General features: G+C 35.4%; 1 protein-coding gene across 1 annotated transcript; it reads right to left on the bottom strand.

Moving 5' to 3' along the window:
- Positions 1 to 9,119: 9,119 nt before the first annotated feature.
- On the bottom strand, positions 9,120 to 11,824 carry LOC127085004 (uncharacterized). Its single transcript, XM_051025561.1, is given in 9 exon segments — positions 9,120 to 9,377; positions 9,380 to 9,411; positions 9,536 to 9,592; positions 9,771 to 9,846; positions 9,936 to 10,004; positions 10,220 to 10,298; positions 10,432 to 10,566; positions 10,664 to 10,865; positions 11,574 to 11,824. Coding segments are annotated over 8 exon segments (831 nt in total). The 5' UTR covers positions 10,859 to 10,865; positions 11,574 to 11,824; the 3' UTR covers positions 9,120 to 9,189.
- Between the last annotated feature and the right edge of the window lie 10,939 nt (positions 11,825 to 22,763).

Raw genomic sequence — 22,763 nt, forward strand, 5'->3', positions numbered from 1 at the left:
TCCATTTTCAAGTAGAAGGGCATCCAAGTCATTTCCATCTTTTTACTTGCTTATAAATAGAAACTCAAATTCACTTTTACAATCATCCAAACTTAGAGCAGAGGCAAACTCAGAGCAACTTTGTATCACTTAGGCATATATTCAGTATTATAAAGTGGTAATCGCTTCGCATTGGAGTGTTACCACAATTGTGTAATCAAGTCTGTGATAGAGTCTGTATTCGAGTTTGGAGCACTTTGGAAGGAAGTTAATCCTGCCGCCATTTTCATTTCCGCTTTGCAATTTATTCAACCCTCCGATTGGAGCAGGTTTTTATTACTTGTCTTTATCTTATTTATTTTCCCGCACTTGCTTTACTTTCATTTATTTTCCCGCACTCGCTTTACTTTCATTTATTTCCCGCACTCGCTTTACTTTCATTTATTTCCCGCACTCGCTTTACTTTGTTTATTTCCCGCACTCGCTTTAAATTATTTATTTCCTCGCACTCGCTTTAAATTATTTACTTTCCGCACTCGCACTACTTTTATTTATTTTAATGCACTTTTACTTTACCATGTCTAACTAAATTTATAAGGTTAGAATGTAAGGATCGTAATTGAACCAGTAATCCGTACAATTGTTCGTAGAAACACTTAAAGGCTATTTTAACTTTCAAATTAAGTTTTCCCGCACTTCAATTCCGTTGGGTAAGATCGAAAGTCGTCCAACGTCTTTTTAAACTTAATTGTTTTTAACTATTTCAAAAACAACGAAAGCGCTTTGTCTAGTTCATTAGGAGATTTTAACATTAAGAAGAAAAGAGATTTTAAAACTATTTTCGGACGCGTTTATAAGTTTAGAGTCTGGTTCGTAAGAACCTCTTTTGGTTAAGAAATCCAGGTTATAATACTTTTCAACTTAGTCAAGATATTATATTTCTTAAAAATAGGTTTACTACTCTAACGCAATGCGCGCCTTTTTATAAGTGACAATAAGAGGGTTTGATTAGGGAGTACAACTCGGTTCTGAATACGCGAAAGAAACAGTTCCTGTTAAATTAGTTCTTTTCAAAGTAGGAAACACTGCCCATAAGTAGCTCTATTAACAAGTACTTGGATTATCAATTAATTACGTGAATTACATTCAACCCTGTCTTTATCAATTATATCTTTATTCCAATACTTTACTTTTTATTGCACACTCCAAAAACACTTATTTCGATTGCCTTTGATAAACACCATAACAACAGATAACGATAGATTGACACTTGGTCTCTGTGGATTCGACAATCTTTTATATTACTCTTACGCGTTCGTATACTTGCAGTTCATTCTTACCCAGTAACTAGTAACGAATGCATCTTCTGGTTGCCTCAGCGAGTCATCCTTGATGTGTTTACCCTAACCGGTAACGGATGTCTTCCCTGTCAGATTTTGTTATCTCTTTACCCAGTAGTCGGTAATGGATAATATATTTCTGTTCCTCCTGTTTGGAAGATCATTTCTTCCCCAATTGAGTTTGAGTGTGTATTTCCTCAGTGAGATCGCCATTTTCCTATTAGGATCGAGTATTTCAGTTTTGTGCTGATCTATTCATTTCCCTGCAGATGTCCTTTTATTCCCAGGCTGAGTCTTTCCATTGATTTATTTTCATGGAACCCCTCGTTTCCCCCCAGCATTTTTTAAAGTCGTAGCCTGGCATACTCACAACATTTTTGCCCCAGAGTCTCTGTCTCCCCCAATGAGTTTTCCTTACGGAATGCATTGTGCTCCTGCGGACTTTTAGCCTCTCTGGATTCTTTTCCTTTGTGGAAACATTTTTCCCCACAGAAATTATTTTAACATTCATATCATATGCATCTCTTAGGGACCAAAATTTGTTTATATATATTGTTATTTAAGTCCATTCTACTGAGTCGATACGAAGGTTTTAACTTGCATCTCCTCAGCTAGAACATCCTTAAATAGGGGGAGCTGTAAGACCCCATTTGACCCTAAGATCCCTCATGATATTCTCATCATATGCATTAGCATTGGGATCACACCTTGGCATCCTCCTTACCCCTCATTCATTGGGTTTGCATTGGGAGAGATCACTAAGCACGTTTGATTGTATCATACTTCATTTATCTTTATTTTACTAACCTAAATACCAAAAAATATGTCATTGTATAATTTAACTCTTTTGTAGGTAAGGCACATGCTCACCTTTGATCTATCAAGCTCATATTTAGGGTTTAAGACCCTCATTGCAAGGAGCTCAATCAAGATTTGGTTTACGATGACTCTAAGTATCATATATGAATCCCCATGATCTTCACATGTCATTTTGATCAAGAAATCATCAAGAGTTTGGAGTTGGTTTGCCTTGGAAACCCTAATTCATCTAGGTATCTTATGTAACTTCTTCAACAAGCTTCTTCACCAATTTATCAAATATTTAAAGGTATACTTTATATTTCATCATCTGATGCATATATGATCCTCCACGAGTCCCAAAAGTCAAAATAATATCAAGCTAGCAAGTTGGTTCATGGTGGTTGACCAGAGGAATTCAACTGGTCAAAACTGGGGTTCCCTAGACCCTATCTCCTGCAATGTTTATCATATGAAAATAATTCCAAGAGCAAAGTTACTCTAGATGACATTCCAAACAACTTTCATGTTGAGTTCTAGATCTAGTTTTTCTTGGAAAGTCATTTTTTATGATGAAATATTATAGGTCATTTTGTCTAAACCCTAATTTGGAGGTCAACTTTCCAAGACCATAACTTGCTTAATTTTTATGATATGAAATCCATTCAAGTTTCATGATCAAATTCAAGATATCTACTTCAACTTTTATGTTTGAAGGAAGTGCAAATTCAACTGTTAAATGCATGTGATATGAGGAAAAATTATAGGTCATTTTGGACCAATGCCATTGAACAAGTAATTTTCCTCAACTTCTAAAATGCATAATTCCTTCATGCTAAATCCAAATGATGTCATATTTGTAACCAATTTGAAGGTATTTGAGAGAGAGATACAAATTTTATGAGGAACTTTTCTCATTTGAAGTCCATAGAAAAAGTTACTCAAGGGGGGAAGAAGTGAGCATATGGCTTGGTACTTAGAATTTTTTTTGATATGTCTGATTTTCCAAACTTCCACCTCAAAATTCATCATGATCCAGGCTTCAAATGAAAACGTGTTCAACATGAAAGTTGTTCATCTTGATCTAACCTTTTCAAAAAGTCCAAATTTGTCCCATTTGGACAAAGTATGAGTGACATGCGCATGGCTTAAAGTTGGATGACCATTTGACATATTTGAACTTCCACTTTCCACACATGAATGCATGGCTTGTTAACATGACTTCAGCATTGCTTGCACATGATTTTGGACCTGAATGCGTCATTAAATGGGCCTATCACACGCCCATGCATCCATGCAAGGAAATTTGCTATTTTTGAAAGTTTGAAAGATGTGTGCAAATATCATTGCCTTGGCCTATAAATAGAAGTGTCTATGATCAGAATTGAGGACCCTGGCACGCCAGCTTTAAATCTCCAACCTTAAACCCTCACATTCAAAGGATAACCTTGAAGATTTTCATTAAAAATAGAGTTTGAAGCTTCACTGTTTTGAGATTCAAATCTCCAAGAGTCCTGCTTCTTTCTTGATCCATTTCCACTCCATCAAGCATCCAGAGCAAGGCCAAGCACAATTGAGAGCAAGGTCGTGTCCATCTGAACATGCAGTGAATGTGAATTTCTGAATTTTTCATCTCTTCGATTCTCACTCAATTCTCTATAATTCTTGTTGTTTTTTGGTTGTCTGAAGTCCTACCAATGTGGGAAACAAGATTGAGTTGCTTTGAGGTTAAATCGAAGCAACTCAGATCATGGTCCTCAAAATTTAACTCCCTGTATCTTTCTATATACTTGGAGTTAGGTGAAATTGATGCCAGATTCGAGCTCCTGAGCATTTTTACTTTAAATTCATGTCCTCCTTTTTTATTTTGGTGATGGTTGAAGGTGGACCAGTCCAGTGAGGTCCACCGGAGAATAAGATCGGAGCTCTGGCTCCGGCGATGCGTTGACATGTCTCAGACCATATGATCCTTCTATTTTGTTTTAATCTTGAGCGTCCAAATTGATTACCACGCGTGTGGCACATTGACTAGGGAACATCATGGAACGCACGCTCTGATCCATTTGATCTACCACCTCAATTAATGAGGGAGATCAAGTGGTCCACGTATTTTTGCATTTTCTGATTTTCATTTTATTTGAGTTATTTTCATTAATTCATATTTATTTTAATATTGATCCAAAAAATATGGGACTTTCACCAAAAATTCTCAAATATTTTTCTCTTTCGTTTTCTGAATTAAAATTATTTGTTGGATCAATATTAATATTTTTCATGATTTAATTGTTTTTGTGCATATTTTTAATTATTTAAAAATAATTTTTAAGTTTCCAAAAATAATGAATTTTTTTCTCCAAGGTCCTTTGACCTTGTTTGACCTATGATAAATCTCATGGCCATTTATTTGGTGTTTTGATGAGGTTTTAGGATTTTGCCAAACCATAATTTAATATAATGCATTTTTGATTGATTTTTAATTGTTTAATTGTAAATAGTTTATGTTGAGTTATTTGTGTTGACTTGTTGAGTTAGACTATTGTTGTTGGGCCTTGGTCAAGGTTGATTTGACTTTGTTGAGTTAAAATCATGGGATTTAGGGGATTGATAAAATGTACATTTCATCTCCCAAAATGAATGAATGATTTTAATTTGATAAAAGTCCTCCTTTGACCAATTTGTGTTGATTTCATTTCTCCTCCCTCTTCATCTCAATCCCTTTCTATCCTCATCCATTTCATTGACCTATGATATCTCTATATCCTAAGGCTAGTTGATTGCAAAATTAACATAAGTATGGATGAGATTAGCTCCACCCTTTTGCCATTTTCTTTTAAGTGTGGTATGTTTTAGGAGTATGGTTCACAATACCATATCTCTAGCATGCATTAACACTAAAATTTCTATTCCCCGACCTCAAATAGTTGTGACTTCTACATAAGTCCAATTACGATTGCTTAACATAGCGCTAAATTTTGACATAAAAGGCATAGCATTCTAGTAAGTGAGATTGTAAGTCTCCTCCCTTTCATGGTATTGTGTGGAAACTTGGCCTTTTTTCCTTCCTTTGGAAGATGTCTTGAATCAAGGATCCATGTTTGTGAATAGTGGGTTAAGTGTTCTTCAAAGAATGATTTAAACAATTGAAAAGCAAAAGCAATACTAACTTTTAATCAACTAACATTTGACTAACTTTTAATTTCAAGTCATTTACTTTATGCACTTTAAATTCAAGTCTTTATCATTTGCCATTATTTATACCATTTAACTTGTTTATTTTAATGTCATTTTCACTTTGTTCATTTGAGTCATATCTTGTGATTATACTTGTTTCTGTATTTTGTTTGTGCTTGTGGTCTTTTTTGACCTTAATGTACATAATAACAACAAAAACCCTAAAAAGGATTTGTATGGACTGTTGGTTTTGGTCTGAGACATTGGACTTAGAATTAGGCAAGATCCCCTATGCAAAAGGACTTGGCTAATGCCAACTTTTCTAAAATCAAGTGCTTGTGAAGTGAACTTTCATCTGATGCAAGTATTGAGATCCCATTTGAGTTCATCTTCTACATGGTCTTATTGAAGATGTTACTTTGAACCTGTGTCTAATGCCTATCTCTGAGCCATTCAAGGATTATGTTATCTGATACATGGGAAATTATGAAGAAGATCCTGAAGTTGCTAGCTTGGATGTGGCTATCTTTATTTGATGCCTTGCTCTTCATCTTGCTATTTGTGTATTGATATTGCTTGATTCTAAAGTTCAAGAGAAAATTGGGTTTCTATATGACATTCTTGTCTATTGGATTGCATCCCATTGGTCAGATCTTTCAACTCTTAACTTTTAATTTTTGCTTAGGATTAGTCTCTTCACCTCCTCCCACTTCTTTAATTTCAAATCTCTCCCTCCTTTTAAAAAATCTTCTTTGCTTGTGATTTCAAAACTTAGACTTTATTGCAAATTAGAAACTTTGGCCTTATGCCATTGCATTTTCAAACTCTTTTCTTAATCAAACTTGTAAATAAATCTAATCATATTGACTTAAAATTTCAAAAGACAAAAAGAACTAACACCCATTCAAACTCTTCTAGGCTCTTTTGCCTTTTCTTAAACTTAAACTTTTGTTAAAAGCAATGCACTCACTTTGAAGTTGTTACCACGAACTACGAGGTTTTGATCCCTCATTTTGATGTTGGTGCATAGGCACAAGTCTGAAGGTCTTATCAAACACAAAAATATAATTAATGAATTCTTTTCTCATCCCCACACTCTATTATTGCAAACATCTTTTATACCAAAACACATGTACATACAAAAAAAGGCTCCCTAGGAGTACCTAGGATATTTTGGGTACTAACACATTCCCTCTGTGTAACCAACCCCCTTACCTGTAATATTTGGCATTTTATTAGTTTTGATTTGAAAACTTCTTATCTTTGATGTTGACTGTTTCATTCTTTCTTTTTGATGTTGACAAAGGGGGAGAAGCAATGGAAACAAACACAGCAGCTGATTAAGCAGATTTAGCAGATGAATAATAGCAGAATATTTGAAGGCGTGCATAAAATCAGGGGGAGGATGTCTATCAAAGTACGCGTTTGTGTCACGGTTTGTCATCATCAAAAAGGGGGAATATGTGAGGGCAAACATGTCCAGTCCTTACTTTAATGATGTCAAACCTTTCTAATCGTCCACAACGTGTCTTTGGACAGTATCATCATAGTATAGAATGCATTCATCCTCTAACATGTTCAAAATATATGTTCAATGTGTCTGAGCATATATGAGCATATCATAGATGTGAATCATGCAATTAATCATGGTAAATATCCTAGGTCCATATGAGATCGATTTAAATTGGTCAAAATACATCTCAAAACTCATTTTGGGGAGTTTAAGTACTTTTAGTCGACTCATGACTCGGAGCAAAACTCTTGGGTCTGAACAGGTCGACTCAATCCTGCGAAACCTAAATGAGTCGACTCATCCACTTCTTATGTTGACTCATTGCCTATTTTCATTTGAACCATGTAGCCACGGGTCCGAACAGGTCGAGTCATAGGTCGACTCAACCCTGAAATAAACTCTGTTTGAGTCGACTCATCCCCTGTTTGAGTCGATTCATCGCCTGTTTTACTTAATTTTCTGTTGTGTAACTTTGCAAAATATTTCTATTATGTTTGTTATTTGGTCCATGCATCATATAAATATTCATGTGTCTCTTCTTCAGGAAAATAACAAGAAAAGTGAAAGATATACACCAAAGTGTTCATCGTCTTCATTCTTCATTGCATTTCTCAATAATCACACATAATAATCTTTGTTGAGCATTGTGCATTGTTGTTGTGATAACGTCCAAATAAGATTGGATTATCTTAGTTTGGGTTGAGGCTTTGTGTGGGTTTTTCTGGAATAAAACCATTAGGGTTTTGCCCTCCGAGAATTGGGAGTTTTTGCACTAACCTTTGCTTCGCAGATTCAGCCGAGTGAAAAGTTTGAAGAACGGAAGGTTTCGTCAAACAAGTAACGGTAACCGGAGGATTGTGAAGAAAGCTTAGGGTTCAAGCGACTTGCGTTCGAAATCATCTGAGTTGAAGTTTTGGGGAACATGGTGTTCTTGCAATAAGGTAGCAGTAATTGAAGGTTTGTGCGAAGCACTTGAAGGACTTGGTTCAACTTGAATCAAGGGGAGAGAATAGAATAGGATATGCAACAACTCTAGGGGTTGATTGGTGGTGATCATTTATTCTCTTGTATTAACTTTGCAATGTGTTAATAAAAACATCTCAATTCTAGATTTAGAATTGAGGGCAGACGTACCCTAAGCGAGGACGATAGGGGAACTGCCTCAATAAATCCGATTTTGTTCTCTCTATCTCTTAACTCTTTAAATTCAGCATTAATTACGGTTTGTATGAAATTAATAGTAAAATCAATATCCTTGATTGTTGTGCATAATAACTATTCGATAAATTGGTGCAATCACTTTGATTGCAGTTGAGTAAAATTCTACACATTCAATTTGAGTGAAATTGAAACTTGGTGTGGAGTGCACACCAAGTGTTCGATAAAATTAATCTCACACAAATTTAGTAATATTTTACTTGATCTCTTATTGCATTTAAGCATTATTAGAGGTAACGATATTAAGGATTATAATGGTTGATCGATTGATTTAAATAGTGGTTGATAATCTTTATCTTAAGTTATTTCATTCGATTTCATGCATATCTGATCTTTCGATTAACAGATCATTTAGAAGATTATAATCTAGGATGCCTCCGCAGCCGTTGAAAATATTTTTAAAAAGCGCTAAATTTCAAAACTGAACTATTCAACCCCCTTCTAGATCGGTACTATCGTCTAACATGAGATTGTTGCCACATCATTAAAAATATTTAAAATATTTAAATTTTTTTTATTGTTCTCTTGTTATTAAAAATAAATAATAAATAATAAATTTTTAAATTTTTAATGACGTGGCAACAATAAAAAAAATATCACCTCATAGTTTAAAATATCACATGTGCAAATGAAACTCTATTGTGGAAAACCACCAAAAACATGAAATCTAATATCACATGTGCAAATGAGACTCTTTTGTGGGAAACCATAAAAAACATGAAATCTGATATTAGATGACCACCAAAAAACATAAATATAATACATAATGTCGTTTTTTTTTTAATTATAACTACAAAATTATCAAAATAGATATAAGAGGACCAAAACTGCATTTAAAAAAAAAAATTAATTCAACTGTTGGATTGATTACGATAATAGTGTCATAAAAATACATCCAGCAACATCATGGTTTATTTTTAAACGAATCAACATCATGAAGTTAAAACTTCTACACATTTTGCTTCAAATGTTGGACAAGCTCATTTAAAACTACTAGTAAACATTTTCAAGTTAAAAATAAAAAATGTGAGATTGCAAAATTGCTCCATGCATGCAGGCTAGAGCTACATCATATTCATCATATTCATGAACATTGGATGTGAAAATCATCTGTAAATTGCATTTATATATGGAACTCAACATATTACAACGATTATGCATATTTTGATGCTATCTACACAGTAAATAATACACCAGCACATAAAAATCAAGCGAATAATGATAATACAATTTTTTAGTAGCATCAAGATAAATGTAACTGTCATCACAATTTAAAATCAGATAATGATACATAGCATATTTTGCTCCTAAAATAACCTCTTTGAAGATTTGGGATCTTTTGAAGTTGAACCAATTCCAGACATACTTCCACTCTTCATCATGCTTGATGAACTGCGGAACATGGTGCAACAGCATATGAATTGTCGAGAAAAACCAGATAACGATGTTTGTATGAGAAAAAAGAATGCCAAGAAATAGTTCTACCAACTAAACAATGAATGATATTATCTGGTACCTGGTAGGTCTCTGGATAGAGTTTTTATTCATTGCTGCAATGTTTTTTACCTCGCGGCTGCAAGAAGTTTAGAAGAACAAATCAACGAAATTTAAGCAAACAGTCGGTTGAGTTTGAGTATACACAATTTCAAGATGCGTGAAAATCAAAATTCTAGTATGCTTCGTAGCAAAGTGATCTCTGAAATATTTGGAAGCATCAAATCAAAAAATCATAAAAGAGAAAAGTTACTTACCACTTAAGAAATTCTATCTTTGACTTCTTCATTATGTTGCTCTTCACATTTGACACATTGTATCCAGGTCCATTATCTATAAAAATCCTCAAAGATGATGAAACAACTAGCAAATAAAAGCTACATCTTTAGTGAAGTAGAGGAAAACGAACTTAAATAAATTACCTCCCCAAAATCTTCTTTTACTTGAAGGTGGAACTTTGGCGCATATCTTTACTTGCCTACTCTGTTTTCCTGCACAGTCCGATAATTCGTAACTATTTTAAACTAAGGAGATGACATGATATAGCTCGCAAGTCCTACATTGATAGTAGTGCATTGATTTACAGTGTAAAATGCCAGGCTCGTAAAATCAAACAAGAAATTTATAGTTAATAAGCATTTTTTCTATAACACATGCTTATTAATTAGAAGGAAAAAGGAAGTAGCAATAGAGGAAAAGTCATTACTTGCATCTTCTTTCTTGTAGCGTTGCCTGATTCGATCAAGTGCTTCATTCTCAGCCTCGGCCATTTCCTTTACTTTAGCCTGTGTATAGATTTAGAACCGGGTTAGAGATAAAACAGAACAAAGAGAAATCAATACACCTTGATACTTCTATAAGTTATAAAATATAACCGAGTCTGAAAAAGAAAAAAGAAAACAAGTAAAAAGAAAATACCTCGTACAACTGCAACCATCTGAATGACACTCTTTTTTCTGCCATCCTCTTAATAACTTCTTTCACGCAATTTGAACCAAACTGCTTCTCGAAGAACTTTTTCCACAACTTATCAGTTACAGGGCTCAAATCCCCCTGCAAAATCAAATCCAACAAATTATAGAGCTACAACTTATCGGTCTTGTTCTAACTTTTTACTCGTAGTTAGAAAAACAACAAAAACTCATCTTACTTCGCTGGCCTTCTCGATATGCATCAACTGGTCAAGCGTGCAATGCGGCAAAATTTGCTCAAGCAGATGATGATCAACAGGACCAACATTTCCAAGGTATCTTACATTATCTATAGCTTTCTGAACACAAAGATCAACCAATGATGGAACCGATGATTGCTTCTTCCTCGCAAACACTGGATCCCGTCTCATCATATTCACACTGATGACAACAATACATAAAATAAATAACTCACTAAGAAAACTAACAAAAACCAACTCATATATTAATCTTCCAATTTTCTATTTCTCACTAAGAAAAGCTTGAAAAAAATTAAGGCCATCATTGATAACCTATAAAGCATGACACCAGAAACATGATACTAACACGTTAAAATCAATAATAACTTTTAAAAAAAGGAAATAATAATTTAAAAAATTAATAAATTAAATGTAGTCACAAGTGTCCGTAGTAGTTTCAGACAGCCACCAGCGACGCGGTCACACCTTTTTTTAAGAGGTGTCTGTCCCCCGGAGTTGATATCACACACAAAATAAACACATGAGAACAAATTACTCAATCAATTTGGTTCAAATTACTCACTTGAGAACAAGCAAATTATTGAACCTTATTTTTTTGGTACACAAGTGAATAAATTTAATAATTTCAATAATTCATAACATTAATAACAGAAGATCAATAGTTTCTTCTGATTACAAAAATTTATGCAATTTATCCGAAAATATAACAGAAACAATAACAATTACTCACCAATCCCCAATTAAAGCTAAAATCTATCAAATGGGTCATCTTCAAAACCAATAAAAAATTGAAATTTAATTTAAAAATTTGAAATTAATAGAAAAAAATGATGAAAACAGGAGCTAAATTAAATTGGACACAGTAACAAGGGATTCTGGAAGTGCTTACGGATTCCGTCAAAGGAAATTGGATCGGAAACAAGGGACGGCGACGGTGGTGAATCGGAGAGGAGATAGATATAGAGACTGTGTGTTTCTAAGGTTGCAAGAGGAGAACGACTTCGCGCGTGAGATCACGCGCTTTGTTCTTTTTGGGGAAGGCAATGCTAACGTGCGCCTTTAGGTGTTCGTGAGATGTAGGAAGGGCTTGGAACCGATGTACGAATAAATAAACACGCTGGCAAATTTTTAATTTAACTTGGTTCTGTTTTTTATTTCTAAAATAATAAATACAAGGATAAATGATTATTTTATTTTTTTACAAAGGGAAAATAAAAATAAAAAAATAAAATAGAAAATTATCTCGAAAATAAAGTCTCATAGCTAGTACGAGAGTGACGATTCTAACTGGAAATTCCGTAAAAGACCAATATGCTGCATCATTATCAGATTTATGTTTTATTAGACCGTCACCATAAGCATTCTTCCCCTTAAGAGTATGAAATATTTAAATTCGTCATTCTCTAGAGAGAAATTCTTTAATGTTGTGGAAAATCGCGGTATAGTAATGTCAAATATTAACATACTCTAAGATAAATTTGATAGTAGAGTTCGAGTCTAAATAGTACATCAAATATTTGATGTCAAGTTTCTAGACCATACGCAAACCATGATATAACGTCATCAACTCAGCGTGAAGGATGTTGGAATAATCAATATTACCCGTAAAATCTTGAATCCAAGCACCATCAGCCTTTCAAATCAATCCACTAAAATCCAAAATGTCAGGATTGTCGAGGCTACTGTCATCAACATTCAAAATCATATTACTACGTTTATGTGTGTTTCATGTGATCATTCTCATTGGATGAGACATATTATGTTTGAGAAAATATTTTGCTAAAAGATTAGCATAATTTATTGTGATAAATTTCAAAGTATAGGAAGATACCACTTCATTCGCAAGACACAGTTTGTTCCTAGCGCGCTATAACCACCAGCAAAAAAGAAGAGTCGTCGTTGATTTAATGTCTAATCCAATCATATAAGTTATCCCCTTGGAAGAATAGTGGGTACAAGAAGTCAATAGATTTCCAAAAACAAGTACCAAATTCACAGTCTCTCAAGCAGTGTAGAGTCGTCTCGGCGTCCTAATTGCATCTAGGACATGGATTCGTCTAGAGCATAGCATGATGACACAACATTGATCTTGTAGGAAGTGACTCATATAAAATCTTCCAAAGGAAGAATTTCACCTTCTCGGGAGCAGGAATATTCCACACCCACTTCCAAGAGTTACTTTCGATAATATTCTGAACAAATTCAAGTATGTTGAGTCAGTTATAAGCATCCCGAGAAGTATAGATGTCGTCTAAATTATCTTTCCATGTTAATTGATCAGGAACCAGAGAATTCAAACAAATGGGAAGCACTTTTAGGTGGTCACAAACAATTGTAGGAATATTAGTATATAATTAGTTGAATTTCCAATTTTCATCCAAGTAAACATCATTCACTTGTATTTTCAGATCGTGAATATCCACATAAAGAAGATGCTCTGCTAATTTTCCTACCCCGTACCAATTGGAAAACCATATATAGGAGTTCTTATCCCCTAATATAAATTCAAATTCATCTTTAAGATATGAGTGAGCTTTCATAATTACATTCCTAGTAACTGATCTCGGTTTCTTTTTCATATTTAGGAACATTTCCTCACTGATGTACTTATGCCTCAAAACTTAGACCCATGGGGAATCACAATCTCGGTGAAGATCCCAAACCAACTTACATAACATAGAGGTATTGGCCTCTCTTTCTTTCTGGATCCCAAGACCATCCAACTTTTTGGGCTTAGTGATTTTATTCCAGCCAATGAGGTGTACATCATAATTTGAATTATCTTTCCCCAAAAAATTCCTAGCCATCATATCAATGAAATCACAAGTTGGCTAAGGTATACAAGTCACTTGCATATAATAATTTGGAATGAAGTTTAGGACATACCTAACTAGAGTCAAACGACCAGCCTCGTTTAACAATTTATGTTTCCAAGATGATAACCTATGAGTAACTTTCTCCTCTAGGAGCTCAAGGTTATTGCGTTGAATACGACCATACAACATAGGTAAACCCGAGTACTTATCTAGAGTAAGAGTTCATTTGATACATGTGCTGGAGACAATTAAATCCATTTTACTCGTCTTAGTCGTAGAGGAGAATAACACCTTTGATTTAACAACATTCACTTTAAGGGTAGAAAACAATGCAAAAACGATTCAAGGTATAAAAAATGATCCATACTTGGGAGTTAGAAACCTTTGCAAAAAAAAATAACATCATCGAGAAAAAAAAGTGATATAGGGGATCCATTTCAAGATAACTTGACAAGTTTCCAATGGAGTTCATTGACTGCTCTGATAATTGTGTGCTATAATAATTCCATGCAACTAACAAAGAGATAGGGTGAAAGAGGGTTACCTTGTCGTAATTCTCTAGTCGGAATAAAATTTGGTAGTCATCTCCCATTCAAAAGAATATACATAGAGGAGATGGTTACACAGTGCATGATCAACTTCAGTAATGGGAGGAAACCCCTTTCGCTTCAAACAAAATTCCAAGAAATCCCAACAAACATGGTCTTATTCCTTTTCAAGATCTATTTTGAACACCATGACAACTTTTTTCTCTTTAGATTTAGGCATAGAATGAATTGCTTCTTGGAGGATAATGGCATTATTAGTAGTCCATTTACCAGACAAAAAAGATACTCTAGAAAGTTCCAACTATTTGATTTAGATAAGGATATAATATGTTAAACATAATCTTCATAATAAGCTTGTAAATAGTGTTGAACAAGCTAATGGACCTTAACTCCTTAAAATTTTGGGGGCAATCTACCTTAAGAATTAATGCAATAAGAGTCTCAGAAAGAGATAAGTGAAAGCTACTTATCACAAAAGCATTTGAGATAAGTTGGACAATGTCATTCCCAACTATATGCCAAAATGGTTTAAAGAAAATACCATAGAATCCATCAGGGCCTAGTGCATTGAAAGGGTCTTTGATTCAAGGCATAAGTAACTTTTTCCCTTGCCACATGTTGAGTCAAAGAGTGTTAGACTTATTTAGTAAGGCTCGAAGCCATAGTTGAATCACCCATATTATTGAGGAGTATCGGAGATGTAGGGCAGAAAAGACCTTTAAAAAATTTAGTGTTTACTCCCTAAGAATAATATCATCATTGAACCAAATACCATTGGGAAGATGAAGGCCATGGACTTTATTTCTCTTCTGCCTGATTACTGTCTTGGTATGAAAAAAATTGTGTTCCGATCTCCCAATTTAATCCAATCATCTCTAGCCTTTTAATATCAATGAATCTCTTTTTTCTTAAGGATCTTGATACGTTGTGTCGTGACTGTATATAAAATATAGTCTATCGGATACTTGACTGCAAGTGCACAGTCTAGTCGTCTTAGTTTTAAAAGATATCGAACCCACAGGGACCGATGGTCAAACTAATACCATTGATGTTACTATGTTTAGCTAAGGCGATGACTTTTAGAGGTTTGGTTGAATAAAAATTAAATCTAAAGAAAATTAAGTTTTAAAGAAAATATTAATGAAGGCATATCAGTATGCAACGCATTAATTGTCAGGGATTCGATAAATCATCGGTGTATATTTTAATTACCAAATACCTTTCAATATAAAATACTCATTTAAAAGGCTTTATCTCACACACTCGTGATTGTTGACTCGGACTATACTTTTAAGTCAGAATGTACACTCTCGCTGTCCCATTTGAAGTTAAAAATACTTTTTGAAAATAAATAAGTTCTAATTGTTTTTAAAGTGCTCCCGCTGTTTTTAAAATCAATGTCTAGTTTTTACTATCCAGTTCGACCCTCACGCTCTCGCGATTGTCGGTTCTAACCTTAGTTAATTTCCCACTCTCGTGGCAAAACCGTATTAAATAGCTTCTCACTCTCGTGACAAAGTTAATTAAATTCAAATTAAAAACCATAGCCAGAAAGATTATTTGAGAAAAGAAGTTTACACCAATTATTATTAAATCCCGGCTAATTAAATTGTTTACATATCGATACCGGTAATTTAACCGGACATGTTAAATAATGCAAACACATATGAACAGAAGTAAATTAACAATAAAGTAAACATGATTACTTAATAATAAAGCAATAATAATAATAATTGAATAAAAACATGGAACTTTAATTAATTGAATATGCTAAATCTTGAAGTACTTAAGGAGCCCTCCACAGGTCGGTAGGATGCTGCTTCTTCGAAACAAATGCTTAAACTAAATTAAATAAGTTGCAGTAGTTCCTCAATGTAGGAAACTACTACTTTTGCCTAAATTAAAAACGGGAAGGAAAGGGAAAAATCAAATCTCTGAACGGAACGGTAAACAAATTGCGGTAAAGGAAACAATGAATGCTGAAGAAAAATAACGGAAAACAAAATTGTAGTGGAAAAAATAAATGCAGAGAAATAGGATTCTGGAGAGATGGCTTGAGACAGGAAAATCTGAGAGACCCCGCAGGTTTCCAACTTCCATCCTTTTATAGTACCCCTTGGTCTTCGTGCTTGAGAAAAATAAGGATGACTTGGTTGAGTGAGAGATTCACGGGAAAGTGGAATGAGGAGCGAAAACTGGAGCGATGTGGATCACTTCTGTTTGAAATTCATTACGCTGACTCTGCCTTTGTGACGGTCATGATGGGCCTGTGACGTTTGTCACAACCAATGCATGACGATCGTGACGGGCTGTGTGACGAGCGTCACATGCACAAAATTCTTAAATTCTGATTTTTATGATGTTTCTCTTCTATTTCTTCTTCTTTTCCTTCCTTTTCTACACTTTGCTCATTTAAGCATGAGAATTGAAATACCTATAAAAATAACTCGAACACTTGCGGAATAATCGGAATATAAATGAAAACGTTTCGATTTTTGAATGTAAATCAAGGCAAATGTACGATACATTTTTGTGTTATCAAACTCCCCTATACTTGAATATTTGCTTGTCCTCAAGCAAATAATCAGTATAAAATTCGAAACACAGTTAAACGTGAATACATGACACATTTCCAATTCGTATGTGGTTGTTAGGTACTTCGTTAGAATGACAGATACTCAAGTAAAACACTAGAGATACAGTGACGACACAAGCAACGAGCATTAACATAGATCTCTCCTTTATAAAAACCAGTTCGAATCATGCTATTATAGCTCAACCTAATGCTTCTTGTTCCTATTTCACCCGGTTTCATTCTAGCGCAATCACATTAAGCCCTTTGCCTTTACACGCACTTAGTGAAGTAGCCGGTTAGTGACTTTGATCCTTTTTTTAGCACGGGGTCTGGTACACGAGTGTGGTAAACCTTTATATATCCCAATTGAAGGTTGTGGGGGATCAAACCGTACTTCTCCCTACCGAGTCCATTACCAGGTACCTCTAAACCAACCATCAACGGGTTTTTCTTTCCTTTTGTATATCTTGCAACTGATTGTATGGTGCATTTTAAATTTCTCAACAGCAAAAGGATCTTCTCAATTCGTAGGTATCAATCACTTATATTCATCGGCTCTTCACATGGTTTGTATTTAAGACGGTGCTGACTGCTAGTATAAGCTACTAGGGGTTAATCTAGAACGGAAACTTAAGGTATCGGTATAATGGGTATTCAAACTGATCTCGCAAAAGTGAGAGATCTAAGGTGTCAGGACGGTATCAATCTTGTTAGATTTTTCTCAGCTTCCTAATAGAACCTATGTAAGACAACCTATATACTCGTAGGGTATGCATTTAACATAAAAATAAAAAAATTTGTTATGGCTAATTAAATAGAAACAAATAAACGAAAGACAAAAATTTTGTTATGGCTAATTAAATAGAAACAATTAAACGAAAGACAAGGATTCCCTCCCACACTTAAACAAAGCATTATCCTTAATGCGACAAAATAAAGTGGGAAAAGGGGAGAAACAGGAGGATCGCTACTCTTCACCACGACGTTGGGCTCTACGTGCTCTAACTCTTGCTCGTGCACGTTCACTTCTACCACGCTGGGTAGGGTCCAACCCCACATGCTAAGTGTATTCCTGGATGGCATCAACCGATGTGTCAAGGCACTCATTTCTTCGGATAGTTCCGCCATCCCTTAGTCATGCCAGTTTGCATAGTCATGTTGGTCTCTTTGTATTTGCTGGATCGCTTGCATCATTGCGGTTTGGCGCTCTTCCATCCTTTGGTTATGTCGCAGCATCTCAGCATGATGTCTTCCATGGTGGCGGGTCGGTGCTCATTTCTTTCTTGGTTTCGGGAAGATGTCTCTGTAGCATGCACAGGAGGTGGTTATGGCACTTGTCGGTCCAACTCTTCTTCAATTTCATCAGCTCCATTATTGTTAGGATCTTCTTCATTAGGCTCAGGAGCATTCAGATCAAAAATCCAATTTGCCATATTCTGCAGATCTATACGATTCCTATTAGGCATAATGACGCATCAGACTATCTTGTTCTGAACCACAGGGTGGTATCTCCCATCGTCTCTGATCTTGATGAGGTGCGATGAGCGGCACATGCAACGGTCATATTTTTGTAGAAACGGAAAAATTGAAAAATTTACTGCATGCTTAATTTCTAACTGTTTGCATGTTATGAGTAAATCATATTGTCAGTACCATAGCAAAAATAGATATTATAATGACTAGAAGAAAGTAAAGATAGTAACAGTATAGAAACAAAACGATAGCAGCAGTACAAATAAAATAAAATGATAAGACAATAACAGTGGTAAAAGTAACAAAATTAAACTGACAGAGGTAAATTAAATTGATCATAGAAGAAAAAGAAATAACAATGTCATTTAGATTAAATGTAAAGACTAAAGTTAAATATAACAGTAAGCATTAAAAGAATAATAGCAGGAAAGTGCTCCCTCCCCACACTAAAACACAGCAGTGTCCTCATTGCTTTAATGTGAGTAGGAAAATTCAGCGATCGATGTAATTAGCCACAGTTTGTCCCAAAGAAGCTACAACCTAGTTCAAGTGATCAAACTGTTCGACGGTGACATCCATTAAGCCTAAGACATCAAGGCGCATGCTTTTTAGTTCATCTTTCACATTAGCAATTTCAGTACGGAAACCATCCAAACGAGTAAGAATTATGGTCAAATTTTCGGCATAAGATGGAATTTCTGGTTCATTCAGATTATAGTAGTTTGGAGGGGTTTCAGGGTCAGATTCATCAACAGAGATAGGGTCATCTAAATACTCATAAATAGGTGGTGTCTCAGGAGGTGATGGTGGAGCAATGTGATGTTCATCTAAATCATATAGCCAGTTATTACGGTTATGAACACTCATTCTCTCATGGTTTGGTAAGGTAAATAGCTGGATCACTTCATTATTAATTAGGTAGTCAAAAGTGTCCGGTCCAAGGTTTCCTAAAATTCTTCGGTCGAAGCAAAAGTCAATATCCATGGGTCGGATGGGTCCAAAAGGTGTGCGATCGTTAAGTGGGCGTCTAAGTCCAATGGCATCAGCTATCATGGTTACTAGGCCACCTATTATGATTAGGGCACGATTGTTTTGTGAAAGGTAGACAAATATTTCCATCATAAATGTTACAACATTGACATGTCGACCTTGGTCGACACAAAGTAAGATGAAAAGTTCATCCCTTGACACTAAGGTGTTGTTTTCTTATTTTCCAAATAGGGTGTGGGCTAGTATTTTGTGGAAGTAGCGGATAGCAGGGTTGTGTATCGCTTGAGAGTGCATCTAGTGTGGGTCAAGGTGGTGATCTCCAGTTAAATTACCCGAAAAGTAATCCAAGTCAATGTCATCGATTAATTCCTCCTGACGGGTAGTGAATACAAATGGGCCACTAGGAAACCCTAGAAGGTCAACAAGGTCTCTACGGTTATAAGTGAAATCCATACCAAACATCCTAAAGGAAATCAACCCTTTGTTGAGTCTGTAGCCATGCTCGGGGTTGTAAACTAGGGCTAAGGAATTCTAGGGTAAGCTCACGGTATGTGACAACCCTTCTTTTAATAGCAACATTCTCCCAACCTAGTTGGTTAAACATAAAAAAGATACTATCGTGGATACCTAGCCTATCCATGGTAAGTCCATCATAATATATGGATAAAGCCATATCCTTCTGATCTAAATAATCATAACGCCTTCTCTGAACTCTGCCTCTGAAAACTGTATCTACTTGTTGCATGATGAAAATTAGTTACTAACTAGTTATAAGTTTGCTTGTTAATCAGTAGTCAATGTTACTAAGTTAGTAACGAAAAACAACTAGTATGTTACTGCATATAATCGAGGAAAGGGAGCAAAATAAGAGTAATAATCAAAGAAGGAAAACACTTAAAATGTAAAACATAAAAATAACAAAATCAATAACAATTTAAATGTCGTAAGTTCGACAGTAACGTTGCGATATATCAGTTTTGGGGTTGAGTGGGCAACTCTATAAGTCTTAGACTATTTGAATAGTTTCTATTATCAATATTATGATAATGCTTTAGTTACTGCCCGTTTACAATGAACGGTTCACTATTTCTACCCTTGATTTCTATCGCACCGCTTTTAAAAACTTTAGTAATTTCGAAAGGACCTGACCACCTAGATTTAAGTTTCCCCGGAAAAAGCTTAAGTCTTGAATTAAATAGTAACACTACGTCGCCGACATTAAACTCTTTCCTAGATATACGTTTATCGTTCCATTTTTTAGTTCGTTCTTTGTATATCTTGGCATTCTCATAGGCGTCTAGTCTAAGTTCTTCCAATTCGTGAATGTCTAAAATTCGCTTCTCGCCTGCGGAAGTATAATTTAGATTTAGGGTCTTAATTGCCCAATAAGCTTTGTGTTCTAACTCCACAGGGAGATGACATGATTTACCATAAACTAATTTAAAGGGTGTGGTCCCTATTGGGGTCTTGTAGGTTGTCCTATATGCCCACAGAGCTTCATTTAGTTTAGATGACCAGTCTTTTCTAGATATTCTGACAGTCTTTTCTAGAATTTGTTTGATCTCTCTATTCGAAACTTCGACTTGGTCGCTGGTTTATGGGTGATAAGGTGTTACTACACGGTGTCGGACTCCATACTTCAGAAGAAGTTTTCCAAATATATTTGATATGAAATGGGAGCCACCGTCACTAACTACTAGTTTTGGCACACCGAATCTAGGAAAGATTATGTTCTTGAACAACTTAATCACTACTCGTGTGTCATTTGTCGGAGAAGCTATAGCCTCGATCCATTTTGAAACGTAATCGACAGCTACGAGTATGTACTTGTTACCAAAAGAAGACGGGAATGGTCCCATGAAGTCAATCCCCCATACATCAAAGACTTCCACTTCTAAGATGCCTGTTTGTGGCATTTCGTCGCGTCTTGAAGCGTTACCAGTGCGTTGGCACCGGTCGCAATTTATAACCGCATTATGGACATCTTTCCATAGAGTAGGCCAAAAGAGGCCAGATTGTAAGATCTTAGCACAAGTTTTTGAAGTGCCTGCGTGCCCACCATATGGAGCGGAATGGAAATGAGAGATTATATTGTCTATTTCATCCTCAGGAACACATCGACGAAAAATGTCGTCGGTACCTCTCTTGAAAAGCAGAGGTTCATCCCAGTAGTACTGTTTCAGATCATGAAAGAATTTCTTCTTTTGTTGGTATGATAGGTCTGGTGGAAGTGCTCCAATAGCTAGGTAGTTGACAAAGTCAGCATACCATGGCAAAGTTATATTCGTATGAATTTCTTTCACGGACTCTTCTATTTCGGTATCATTTAAGGTTAGCTCAGACATGTCACTTTCCATTTGGGCTATAAGTCGTTCGTAAGGGAAATCATCATTGATTGGAACTTGTTCAGGCTTATTCCCTTCGATTCGTGATAAGTGGTATGCTACTACGTTCTTAGTACCCTTCTTATCTTTTATTTCTAAGTCAAATTCTTGTAAGAGTAGAATCCATCTTAAGAGTCTTGGTTTGGCATCCTTCTTACTTAGCAAGTATCTAATAGCAGCGTGATCAATATAGATGATGATTTTCGCTCCTACTAAGTAAGAACGGAATTTGTCAAAAGCGAACACAACAGCTACAAGTTCCTTTTCAGTGGTGGCGTAGTTCATTTGAGCAGGATCTAAGGTTCTACTTGCATAGTAGATCGCATGAAGTTTTTTATCCTTCCTTTGTCCTAGCACTGCGCCTATGGCATAGTCACTCGCATCACACATGATTTTGAATTGTAATCTCCAGTCAGGTGGTTGCATGATAGGTGCGGTGATTAAAGATGTTTTTAATTGTTCAAACGCTGTTAAACATTTCTCATCAAAGATAAAGTCAGCATCTTTCATTAATAAACCAGTCAGTGGTTTGGTAATTTTCGAGAAATCTTTGATAAAGCGTCGGTAGAAACCGGCGTGTCCTAAAAAGCTTCGTATTTCTCGTACTGTTTTCGGAGGTTGAAGATTTTTTATAATTTCGATCTTAGCTTTGTCTACTTCAATTCCTTTATCAGATACTACGTTTGCTAGCACGATTCCTTGTTGGACCATGAAATGACATTTTTCCCAATTCAATACGAGATTCACCTTTACGCATCTTTCAAGTACCATTTCAAGGTTTGATAGACATCCTTCGAAGCTCTGCCCACAAATAGAAAAATCGTCCATAAAGACTTCCATAATGTCGTCTATAAAGTCAGCGAAGATTGACATCATGCATCTTTAGAATGTTGCGGGAGCGTTGCATAGTCCAAATGACATTCGTCGATAAGCAAATGTACCATAAGGGTATGTGAAGGTTGTTTTCTCTTGGTCGTCAGGATGGATAGGAATTTGAAAGAATCCTGAATAATCGTCTAGATAGAAGAAGTGGGAATGCTTAGCCAATTGTTCAAGCATTTGATTAATGAAAGGCAGAGGAAAATGATCCTTTCGAGTGGCTTTGTTCAGTTTCCTATAGTCGATGCACATTCTACTTTCGGTTGCAACTCTTTGTGCTATAGATTCTCCCTTCTCGTTCTTAACAACTGTAACACCCCCTTTCTTGGGTACTACATGAACGGGGCTAACCCATTGACTATCGGAGATCGGATATATGACTCCTGCATCTAATAACTTCATTACTTCATCCTT

Source organism: Lathyrus oleraceus, chromosome 5, assembly GCF_024323335.1.
Source record: "Lathyrus oleraceus cultivar Zhongwan6 chromosome 5, CAAS_Psat_ZW6_1.0, whole genome shotgun sequence".
NCBI lineage: Eukaryota > Viridiplantae > Streptophyta > Magnoliopsida > Fabales > Fabaceae > Lathyrus > Lathyrus oleraceus.